At 51.8% G+C, this 12,060-nt stretch overlaps 3 protein-coding genes across 3 annotated transcripts; 2 read left to right on the top strand and 1 right to left on the bottom strand.

The window, feature by feature from the left end:
• Nucleotides 1–1,241: 1,241 nt before the first annotated feature.
• GLOTRDRAFT_45607 (glycoside hydrolase) lies at nucleotides 1,242–2,815 on the top strand (the record flags this gene model as incomplete). Its single annotated transcript, XM_007869988.1, has 4 exons — nucleotides 1,242–1,333; nucleotides 1,382–1,484; nucleotides 1,546–2,334; nucleotides 2,384–2,815. 4 exons carry the CDS (start codon nucleotides 1,242–1,244, stop codon nucleotides 2,813–2,815), a joined length of 1,416 nt encoding a protein of 471 aa, XP_007868179.1.
• Nucleotides 2,816–3,059: 244 nt separating this feature from the next.
• Nucleotides 3,060–3,966, bottom strand: GLOTRDRAFT_45725 (TP53-regulating kinase-like protein; the record flags this gene model as incomplete). The annotated part of the gene is made up of 5 exons (XM_007869997.1): nucleotides 3,060–3,097; nucleotides 3,157–3,346; nucleotides 3,396–3,513; nucleotides 3,604–3,792; nucleotides 3,848–3,966. Coding segments are annotated over 5 exons (654 nt in total), but the record flags the coding sequence as incomplete, so codon positions are not given.
• A 475-nt stretch (nucleotides 3,967–4,441) lies between these two features.
• GLOTRDRAFT_45533 (uncharacterized protein) lies at nucleotides 4,442–10,378 on the top strand (the record flags this gene model as incomplete). The annotated part of the gene is made up of 14 exons (XM_007869979.1): nucleotides 4,442–5,373; nucleotides 5,423–5,602; nucleotides 5,660–5,725; nucleotides 5,795–6,344; nucleotides 6,410–6,492; nucleotides 6,565–6,741; nucleotides 7,200–7,641; nucleotides 7,696–7,981; nucleotides 8,029–8,303; nucleotides 8,357–8,541; nucleotides 8,600–9,661; nucleotides 9,725–9,955; nucleotides 10,013–10,056; nucleotides 10,104–10,378. The coding sequence occupies 14 exons, from the start codon at nucleotides 4,442–4,444 to the stop codon at nucleotides 10,376–10,378; spliced, it is 4,788 nt and encodes a 1,595-aa protein (XP_007868170.1).
• Between the last annotated feature and the right edge of the window lie 1,682 nt (nucleotides 10,379–12,060).

The raw sequence follows: 12,060 nt of genomic DNA on the forward strand, positions 1-12,060 counted from the left end.
GCGTCGAATTGGGTAAGGGATCTATGGACAGTGGTGTTCATGACAGGTACGTGGGACTGGTGCTGGATTCACTGACCACGGTAGGTAGGCACGTAGGTAGACATCCCCACAGGTTCCTAGCTGGCTATGGATCAAGACCTATTCTCTTGCTGGCTGTGGATCAAGACCTACTGGATAGGCGACTTTCAAGACCTCTGCTCGTCAGTCACACCACACGGGTGCGTCCCTCTCCTCATCGGCTGATGAGAGCGCCGGCTGAGACAAGAGCGTCATTGGTAGTCGCGCCGGTCTACCTTCCGTAAATAGGGCAGCCCTCTGGTAGGGTGATCCGCGTACTACCCTGCGACAGGGGCAACCCATAAAACCCCCAGTGTGCTGCCGGGAGCCAATGCGCTCTGCGGCTCGGAATGGCACGTAAGTGGGGAGGGCGATCCATGTAAGACGCGCCGTGTGGTTGTGCCGGAATGCCGGCGCTGGGCCCATAGAGAGTCAAGGTGAGTCGCACTGTCTTCTCAGTTGATACACGCGGCTGACAACAACATACAGATATCTCGGCAAGTTCAAAGGGGCCCGTAAGTACTCGCTGATCCTGGAAGAAGATATAATACTGACGTGCCTATACGTTCTTCACTAGGGTGAACCGCACGTCCGACGGATGTTCCGGGCAGTTGACCGACATCGTGCTCTACCCCTGCCTTCACTCCCTTCGTGACATGAGCGAAGACGGCAGCGAGTGACATGCCTGCTGGTAGTCAACTTCTTGACTTGACTCCGCAGCGCCGACATTGGCAGGGGAACGGAGCCAGCGGTTTTTTTGGCACTGTCATTGCGTGCCAATGTATTAGACGCAGCCCGAGCGTTCCCTACTAGAAGATCCCTAGCCGCTGTACCCACTACATGGAATAGATTAACTTACATAGAGCGACGCGAAGGCTCGTTCGCGGTTTATCCAGCGGCAGAAAGGCGGATAGTCTAATTATACCGCCAGTGCGACCACACTGAAGCTGGCCCTATCGCTTGATATCAGTCGCTGAACAAGGTGTTCAAATCTACTTCAGCAGTTCTGGCGAAACGGTCGCACATGACCAGTCTGATTCCAATTCCGCACCTTGTCATAGCTGGTCCAACAGAGAACGGGGTATATTCGGCAGTGCGCCTGACGCCCCGGACCGGTCGACGAGATACATATACGAAGTGCACGATAGTGGTTGCAGCAGGTCCCCCTACTGTCATTCCAGGCGATGTCATATCTTAAGGTCGAGGGCACTAAAATCGTCGATGGCGATGGAAAGGAGATTATCCTGCGCGGCGCCGGGCTAGGCGGATGGATGCTGTGAGTCTTGAAGCTAGCGACCCTAGCCTCACCTTGACCTGCCCATAGGATGGAGAATTTCATAACTGGTTATCCTTCAGTCGAGTACCAGGTCCGAGACGCACTAGCAGAAGTCATAGGCCGCCAAAAATCAGAATTCTTCTTCGATAAGGTGCGCACCGTTCCTTTCACTCCACCCCGCGGTATGATTTCTAATTGCGGAGGTCTGGTAGTTCCTCGAATATTTCTTCACCGAGCCGGACGCCCAGTTCTTCAAATCCCTCTCCCTCAATTGCATCCGCATTGCCATCTCCTACCGGCATTTTGAGGACGACATGAACCCACGCGTCCTGAAGCCCGAAGGATTCAAGCACCTCGACCGCGTTATCTCGCTCTGCGCGAAGCAACAGATCTACACCATCATCGACATGCACAGTGCACCCGGCGGCCAGAACGGCGGCTGGCACTGCGACTCGGGGATGCACCTCCCGACCTTCTGGACTCACAAGGATTTCCAAGACAGGTTGATCTGGCTATGGGGTGAGGTAGCCAAGCACTACAGGGATAACCCCTGGATCGCCGGCTACAACCCACTGAATGAGCCCTCCGACGAGAAGCACACCCGGCTGATCGACTTTTACGACCGCGTTTACACCGCGATACGCAAAGAGGACCCAAACCACATCGTGTTCTTCGACGGGAACACGTACGCCATCGACTTCTCGGCGTTCCCGGAGGACGCGAAGGACAGGTGGCCCAATTCCGCGTATGCGATACACGACTATGCGGTGTACGGGTTCCCGAAAGCACCGGAGCCGTACGAAGGGTCTGAAGTGCAGCGAGACAGTATTAGGAAGACGTATCAGCGGAAGCGCTCTTGGATGGACGAGCGCGGCTTGTGTGTGTGGAATGGGGAGTGGGGCCCAGTCTATGCGAGGAAAGACTTTGAAGGCAATGAATGGGAGGAAATCAATGGTAGGCGGATGAAAGTCCTGCGCTACCAGCTAGAGCTCTACAAGAAGGTCAGTATATTCCGGAAAGTCTCTCATCATAATTGACATGCGACTTAAGGACCGATTGAGCTGGTCTATTTGGCTGTACAAGGATATAGGGTTCCAGGGCATGGTGTTTGTCTCGCAAGACACGCCCTACATGCGGTTATTCGAGAAGTTCTTGCAGAAGAAATGGCGGCTCGCCGTCGACGCATGGGGTGCTGATGACCGCCACGTCCGCCACCTATACGATCCCCTGGTGGAGCTGATTGAAAAGGGCGTACCGAATGAGAAGCAACGCAACTTGTACCCGCCCATCTGGGGTCTGGAAGGGCGCGTCACGAGGCTGGCGCGCACCATGCTTTTGGGAGAGTACCTGGTGAAGGAATGGGCAGAGCATTTCACGGGGATGAGTGAGGATGAACTGGACAAGCTCGCGCAGAGCTTCAAGTTCGAGAACTGCATGAAGAGGGAAGGGCTGAATAAGGAGTTGACAGAAAATGCGGAGTAGCTCTGCGTGGTCATGAGTTGTGAGTGATACCTTGACGGTTACTGGAGGGTCTGCAATCTGAGGAGAATGCTGTAGCTACAGTGCTCGCACAAGGATTGTCCATTTATTACATCCACACTTTGCTGTTAATTTGTTCGCACTGGCATTATGTTACACTCTATGTAAGGTGAGCAGTCTGACCCTAACCTTAAGACAGTAGTGTTAGAAGGGACGCACCTCAAAATTGTCACGTCTTCCCCGTATGTCATCCGACCATACTTCGCTTGCGACCTCGCAATCGCACTACGGTCGGGGACGGGTATTCAGTATTTACCATCCTTTGGAATACGACTGGTACTCACCATCATCTAATCGACGCTTTATACCAGTCCACTCTTTGCCCAGTTTCTTTCCATAGGCCTCTAACACTGTCGCAAACAGGGGCTCTGAGTCAGGATGTGTAGATGCGAAGGCGCGCTCAAGCACGTAGAGATCAACTGCCTTGTCTTCCACCAAAGTAGAAGTGTATGCGAGACCGAAGTCTACCAGGAGCTAGCATGGAATAAGTGAATAGGGTGGGCCAGTGTTTTGATAGACCCACGAGCTCGACAGAAGGTGAAATCCCAGGTGAGGTGAGTCGCAGCATCATGTTAGATGTCGTTAAGTCTCCGTGTATCACGTCGGCCAGGTGCATAGTTCCGATCTCCTCCCCGATCATACTCATTAGAGCGGCTGAAGTACGCAGACTGGGTTTGACTGAAAATTCAGAGATGCCAAGCCCCGTACCTGGTGTTAGGCCATTGAAAGACTGAAGCTCATGCACCGTCTCCTCAGCGATAGGCTCATCCTGCGACAGATCCTCGCTCCATTCGGATTCCTCTTCGCCTTCGGCGCCTCCACCTAGCAGTGCTCTCACTGATTTGCCATCGATCCACTCAAAGCCAATGACGCCTTCCGCCGCGTCAACCAAGCGTATACCCGGAACGCGGACACCACTTCTACAAGTCATACCATACGTTAGGGTGCGTTCTTAAGTATAGAGCGTAGGTAGACCTGAGGCATTTGAGTATCGTCCGAGCTTCACCCGCGATGCGGGCTCGAGTCAAAGATGTATCCAAGGTCGGGTGCCGATATTGTTTATGGAATCTGTGCTTGAGGAACACCGGAATCGATCCAGACGTCGAAGATTCGTGCAAGTTCGCCTTGTAGACTTTCTATCGACATCGTTGGCGGAAGTCAAGGTAATGATCTAGGTAGAAGATGCGACCAGACTTGCAGCTTCAGCACCCTGAGATATCGGGATCGCGTTCGCTAAAAGCACCGCAGAAGGTGCTGCTCCAGCCATTTGAACGTCGAGGATAGTCGAAAGAGAGCTCAAGCACAGCTAGAAGTCCTTTAATGCCTGCGTGCCTTCGAAGGACTGATAGACAATGAAGCATAGAGAGCAATCCTAATTTTGGGACGAATATTCTACGTTGGTCCAAAAATAAACTAAAAATAAACAATCTATTCGGTTTGTTGAGGCCGTAAGCAGGACTTCACCGCCATCGTTGCCATCGAAGCTACCACTCTAGAGGGCCAGGGCTTGTTCAGTGCGCTGTTAAGCGCGTTTGCAACGCTCAATACGTGTCTTCGTGCTGGCTGTAAATGGACGTTCCTCCAAGTCCCTCGCGAAGTAGACCAGCAACTCCGAGCAGGAACTCCTCTACATCCTCGGCAGTAGATCTCGGTGGAACACCCACTGGTCTCGCTAACGCAAGCCCGATTTCGCCAGCTTTGGACCCGTCCGATAGCAGGGGCTCGTTTGCAAGGCGGAGGACAAGTTGGGGCAGGGTAGAGCCTGGGCAGGATCCGCTACGTCTTGATTTACCTTCGCTCGAGGACGGAGCGTCCAACTCTAACAGCGCGGGGAAAGGAAGAGTCATGTACGACAGTGGGCATGATGACGACCCTTTTACCTCACCCACGGAAGAACTGCCACGCCTGGGGCACGACTATCCTATCGGCAGTGCGGGCACGCGTTACGGTAACACATACTCGAGCACATACTCCACATCGCAGTCCGGGCCATCGACCGTGTCTCTGATCCCTAACTATCGAAGCTACTCCGGCGGATCTGAGTCGACCGTGGACGGGGCTCGCGAAGATGACGAAGCGCATCTTACTGCCAATATGGCTCGGCAGGGAGCTTCAAGTAATTGGGACGCCAGTGAGGACGCGGACGCGGAGAGATTGGGAAGTGCGGCCCATCGCACGAGGCGAAAAACATTACGGTACAGTGCAAGTCCGTCCCCTCTAAAGCGAGCAGGGACAACGCTGGGTGGGGTATCGCGCAGCCTCCGCCGTGTCTCTCTACGAGTTGTCAATTTCTCGGGCATGGGCGCGGAAGACCGAGTGCGCCTAGCGGACCTAGAGGATGATGATATTGGGAAAGTAAAGAGCAAAGAAGAAGATACAGAGGATCGGTTAAGGATGGAGGACTACCTGAAACAGACTCTGCCACTTAGGGGACGAACACTCGGGTTCTTGAAGGCAAGGAATCCAGTTCGCCTAGCAATGTTCCGTTTCCTTATATCCCCGTGCGTAAAGGCTTGCTGTGTGACCCTTTGTGATGCTGACCTGTGTTAGATGGACGGAACCGTCCGTTCTTGTGCTAATTATCGTGAACGCTATAGTGCTCACGATTCAAGCGTCGCGAACCCTCGTTGTCTCGGGAACGAGCGACAACCCTGGGTCCCCTACCCCTGTCAAGGGTTATTTCCACTCTTGGGAGGACTACGCCCTATTTGGTCTCTTCATCATCTTCACGTATGTTCCAATCATTTCCGCTGACCTCTGTTCCTTACGTGTCTTTTTATTGTACAGACTGGAGGCCTTTGCTCGAATATGTGTATCCGGCCTTCTCTTGGACCCTGAAGTGTCTGTTTCCTCGTTATTCACATCAACCTTTTCCCCACCGACAGATAGCAGTATCTCCGCCTCTGCTCCCAACGGTCCTAGCACAGTAGCATATTCATTATCGCAACCTCAACCCCTCCATCGCGGCAATTCCATCACTCAACGTCTCCAGCGCATTCACTCCAACTTTATACGCCCATTTGCACTTGCACATCATTCGTTCACATACCCACCAAAATCAACCACTCAAGATACCCCTAGAACCCCTCGCCCGAGGTCTGATACGGCGCGATCGACAACTCCCATGCACGAGAAATCTCTATCGCAAGCGCAAACCTTGCATGCTCACATTCGCAACCCGTCCGAACCCAATTTCCTTTCGACATTCCTGCGTTCCGACCGGACGCGCCCTGACACCCTTACCCTCCCGTTCACGCTCAATGTGAACCAAGAACACGACGTAATTAGGCGGAATGTGCCGTACCTCAGGCATAGCTGGGGAAGAATTGACTTCCTAGCTGTTCTGGGATTCTGGATCACCTTTGCCTTGGCTACAACCGGTGTGGAGAGAGGGTCTCATCACATTGGTATTTTCAGAGCAATAAGCGTGCTCAGGACGGCACGGCTTCTTGCTGTAACATCAGGTACTACGGTTAGTGCATGTTTCTGTCGAGGAGGATATTTTACCAGGGACTGATCTCGTCGTTTGATGTCCAGACGATCATGCGTTCTCTCAAGACCGCACGACCACTGCTTGCCGGAGTCGCTTATTTTGTTATTTTCGCGATGGCATTCTTCTCGTAAGTTGGAGGATGATTGTAATCCCTGGTTACTCACCTTGCTGATTGATCTTGCTGAATTCATTCTCACAGAATTGTCGGGGTGGAGACTTTCGCAGGGTCCTTCAAACGCTCTTGTTATCTCCTGGCGGTTCCCGGTGTCTCAGATGAAATCAATCTGGGCCAGGCATGCGGTGCATACATCGATCCCGTCTCTCTGAATGTCACTGGGTTCATACAAGCGAACGGCGAGACTGGGAGAGCAAAGGGGTACGTGTGCCCGTTGGGCCAGGTTTGCAAGGTCTGTGTTCCACGGATGGCCCTTCTTCCCTGTCACTCATCCGATAACAGGAGGGAGATAATCCCGAAGGTGGCATTGAGAACTTCGACACGTTCTATAATGCTGTACTGCAAGTCATAATTGTTGCTTCTGCAAACGGCGTGCGTTCTCATGTTTTAGCAAAGCTCTCGTCTCACTCACGCCGTATATTGACAGTGGTCACCGTTGATGTACTCCGTCATCGATTCGGAATACTTTGCTTCATGTTTCTTCTTCATCGTTTGCATAGTCGTGCTCAACTTTTGGTTAATCAACTTGTTTGTCGCTGTCATTACCAACACCTTCTCAGCTATCCGGGCTAACACCAAGAAGAGCGCCTTCGGAGCCGCACCGTACGTATTCGTTTACTCGTTATCATATATTTACTGACATCGGTCTGCGTAACCAGGCTTGGCCCCGTGGTCGGCGAACAAGACGACGACTGGTCCATGGCAGATGCAAGACGGGCGTCAAAGCGGAATATTCTCAAGGATGTTTACGAATACATCAGATGGTGCTGGGTCGCATTGGCCCTCGCGTCCCTCGTTCTGCAGGCCACACGGACTACCACCGTTGGTCAGACGCACCAGCAAGTTCTGGATAAAGGTGAACTCGCTCTTACCGTTGTATTCGACATCGAGATTGTTATCCGGATCCTCGCGGAGCTGCCCGATTGGCGTGCATTCTTCTCCAGCGGGCAGAATTGGCTGGATACTGTGCTCGCTATTGGCTCGACTGTGATTCAGATCCCGGCGGTGCACGATTCGGCCGTCTATCCTTGGTTAACCATCTTCCAAATCTTGAGGTTCTACAGAGTTATCTTGGAGGTTCCTCGAATGCGGCCCCTTCTCGTACGTGTGTCGCTGTTTGTAAGATGACCACCATTGATTACTCTTCTTTGATAGCTCGCTGTTTTCGGTAACATGTACGGTTTAGCCAACATGACCTTATTTCTCCTCCTGATGAACTATGTCGCTGCTCTCATCGCCGTACAATTGCTGCGCGGTGATATGACCTCTGATATATCCATGAATTTCGGTCAGATCTTCACGTCGTTCCTTGCGGTGTACCAGGTGTTCTCGTCAGAGAATTGGACGGACGTTCTCTACGACTCCACTGAGGCTGAGATACCTCTGGGACAATCGGTTGTGGTCGCCTTGTTCGTGACTGCTTGGATGCTCTTCGCGAACTGTGGGTGTGATATACACCTTCGAAGATGAGTGCTGACTTCTTAACAGTCATTGTTTTCCAGATGTTCATTGCCGTCATCAATGAGAACTTTGATGTCGCGGAGGAAAGTAAGAAGGGCAAACAAGCTTCGAATTACTGGGCAATGCAACAGCCAGAGCCGGCTCGTGCGGGGTGGGTTCGCCGCCTCAACCCATACAGATGGTTGCGTCCAAGTCCTAAGACGATCAAAGTCGACAACCTACCTTCCCACCTAGTTCTTCCTATGCAGAAGTCATTGGTACAGGACCATAGCCTTCCGATCGAAGAAGAGCAGCATCCAGATGTACGCCTTCATTTGAGATTTTGTAGCCTGACGATATGTAACTCTGCAAGCAGGAATTACCCTCTCAACGGCCAGGACGGTCTGGGAACTATTGGCGAACCAAGTTCATATCAATCTTACAAGGGCTCTTCGTTGGGAAACCCGACACCCAGGCAGTGCCCCTGAGTAATCTACGAGGTCCTCGACGGCAGTCCATGATCAATGGGAGCGCCATTGATGATGACACGGATCGCCATCTGTATGTTCTTTGGTGGGCATGTCTGGTTAGGCGCAATCTGATCAGCTTTTCCATTTAGTGAGTTGTTGGCCGTTGTCAATCCCGAGACCGCTGCAGCGGAGGGCATCAGTGAGGCCAGATACGAGCGTAGGGCCATGAAGGCAGATTTCATACGGGATCATCCCACTTACGACAAGACATTCTGGGTCTTCTCTCAGAAGAACATTCTCAGGCGTCTCTGCCAGAGGTTAGTACAACCGGCCAACGGGGAAAGGATATTCGGTTTGCCACCGTCTCCTTTCGCGCATCCCATGTTCCAGCTTTTTCTCCTCCTGGCAGTGATCGCTGGCATTGTTGTCGAAGGCGTGGCATCCCCCGTCTACCGTCGAAACTATTATTTGCAATACGGCCGCATCCGCGGGTCCTGGTTTGACATCGCGGAGACCGCTCTTGGGTTGACTCTTCTTGTCGAATTCCTTGTCAAGGTGGTGGCCGACGGGTTTGTCTTTACCCCGAACGCCTACGTACGCTCGATATGGAACGTCCTGGATCTGATCGTACTTGCGGGAATACTAGTCAATCTGACCACAGGCCTCATTTTTATCGGCGGGCTCAGTCGTTTTACTCGCTCCCTGAAGGCTCTCAGAGCCCTTCGCCTCATCACCCTCATCGAGAACATGCGCAGCACTTTTCAATCACTAATAATCTCGGGCGCGGCACGGATTTTCGATGCTGCTCTGCTGGCCATACTCTACATGATACCTTACGCTGTGTGGGGACTCAACATATTCGCGGGCTTGATGCAAGAGTGCAACGACGGTAACGCGCAAGGTGCTTCTGATTGCAACTACGAATACACGAATAATATCGACGCAGCTGGGGATTCATTTGGATTTCTTGTTCCTCGCGTCTGGGACAACCCTTCCCCGTCCACTACTTTCTCGTTCGATACTTTTCGGGCTTCGCTCCTCATCCTCTTCGAAACTGTGTCCCTCGAAGGATGGATTGACGTGTTGAATTTTGCCACTAGTATCACTGGTCGAGGTCAACAACCGTCCACAAACGCTTCTCAGGTTAACGCTATATTCTTCCTCATCTATAACCTGATGGGTGGAGTTGTCATCCTTACGCTGTTCGTCAGGTATGTGAACGGCTGCAGAGCGCCTGAGCTTGCCTCAACAAACCTCTAACAACGATTGTCCAGCATAATCATCGGCAACTTCAGATCGAAGACAGGCGCTGCACTGTTGACTCAACCTCAGCGAGAGTGGATCGATCTGCAGAAGCTGATTAAGCGCCAGCGACCGTCCAAGAGACCGAAGCAGAAGCCCACCTCTGCCTTTCGTCTATGGTGCTTTGAGCGAGCGGTTCATAAACATGGCTGGTGGTCGAGGATGATGACCATCATATTCGTGGTACATGTCTTTGCTCTGATGTAAGTCCCCTTGATGTCTCTTCGGTTGACGCACTTGTAACGTGCTTTGTGAGATAGGACGCAGACAAACGCTTCGCAGGGAGTAGCACAAGTCTTGCGAGGTGAGTCGGTACCTTTTCCGAGGGATAGCGTACTGAGCATCCGACAGCGTACTGGTTTCTTTTCGCGGCACTGGCGTATAGCATCGACACGGCCGTTCGTCTCATTGGCCTAGGATTCTCAAGTTTCCGGGCCAATGGGTGGAATCTTTTCGACATCATTATCGCTCCGGGGGCGCTCGTCACTGTTTCCATTGTCCTCTTTAGTAATCCGGGCCCCCCAGAATGGATCCAGCAGTTGCAGAGGTTATTCATTGTCTCTATTGCGTTCAAGTTAGTGCAGAGAACGAACAATTTGAACAAACTCTTCAAGACTGCCATGTAAGCCGTGACGCATGAGCGCTCGACTCCGTGACTCACTCCTTACTAGGGCGAGCTTGTCGGTTATCTTGAGTCTGCTTGCACTGTGGCTGGTGCTATTTCTTTTCTTTGCTATACTGTTCTTGGAAGTCTTCAGCCTCACGAAATGGTATTCTGGAGAAAATTGGAACATGAACTACGCTACTATGGGATCAGCACTCGTTATGCTTGCGTTCATGAGTACAGGGTAAAGTCTCGCCAACTGGACCCTTGTATAATGCTGAAAGATATGGATCATTTACAGGGAAGGCTGGAACCAATACATGCATGACTAGTGAGTTCCTGGGCTCGTTCGTATTCACAATCGCTCATATTATATAGTGCGATCGTTTACCCCCAATGCACCAATTCATCTGCTGAAGATCCTGATTCGGACTGTGGCAGCGTCGGCTGGGCCTTTACACTCTTTATTGCGTGGAATCTGCTTAGCATGGTGAGTCTACCCACCGCCCTTGTATGAGGGATAATGACGCATCTCGCTTCTTAGTACATTTTCGTGAACATGTTTACTGGTATATCTGCGTGTATACTTCAGTTACTTCCTCTAATCCGTTCTTGTTAGGTGTTGTCGTTGAGAGCTTTTCGTACGTTTTTCAATCCACGGGAGGAGCCAAGTCGATCACGCGAGAAGAGATGCGTGACTTCAAGAAGGTCTGGGCGAGGTTCGCAAATCAGAAGACTGGATATCTTGAGCGGAGCAACTTTGTACCCTTCTTTGGTGTAAGTTCGATACCTTACCACTCAGGCTCTTATACTGATTAGTACTCTCACCCAGCAATTACGTGGCATATTTGAAGTTCGCATCTATCCGCGCGAGTTCAACTTCAAGGAAATAGCGGCGAAGTGCAAGAGCCATAAAGAATATGATGGCGGCTCTTTGTCTGAGGGCCTCGATCTCGAGAAAGTCAGCAGGATTCTCGATACCATCGATTATTCAGCCATCAGGAGGCGGAGGAGTATCTACAACAGGTTATACCACGAAGCAGTGCTCTTCCACGAGAAAGGGAAGGGCATATCGTTCACGAACATGCTGCTTATGCTCGCCCACCACAAACTCATTGATGATCGCGAAGCTTTAGTGTGCGTGACTCTCAACAATGAAGAGTTTCCTGCGTTGCTAATTGTTTTCCCAGGCTCAAGGACCTTGTGATCCGCACCGAGCAAAACAAACTCGTGTCTGACCTAGTGAACCTTGATAGAGTACAGTCTCTCCTCAGAATGACTACCCTTCGCCGCAGATTCCTTGCGCATAGGGAGAATATGCGGAACATGAGGATGTCCCAACAGGGTACATTTAATCTCTGCCCTTGTGGACCCCGTTGCTGATACGCTTTGTAGACATCCCTGCCATCGTGGTTGATAGCCTTCCAGTAACACCGCCCCCTCTTACCCGAGACATCACTTCTCCCTCCCCTAGTTGGTCACCTACGATATCGCCTGCCCTATCTCCAATGTCCCCTGTTGATGTCTCTTTCGCTCTCGATACAAGCGCTGGAGTGCAACGAAGCCGAAGGATCAGCGACACGAGTATGCTCACTACGGATTCGGGACGCCGTTATTCGTAAGTAGAGCATGCACAGAAGACGCATCCCTCTCATAATTTTGTTTAGGCGAGACATGTCGCTATCAAGAGACTCATATGGGGAT

This window comes from Gloeophyllum trabeum (assembly GCF_000344685.1).
Source record: "Gloeophyllum trabeum ATCC 11539 unplaced genomic scaffold GLOTRscaffold_00011, whole genome shotgun sequence".
Taxonomy (NCBI): domain Eukaryota; kingdom Fungi; phylum Basidiomycota; class Agaricomycetes; order Gloeophyllales; family Gloeophyllaceae; genus Gloeophyllum; species Gloeophyllum trabeum.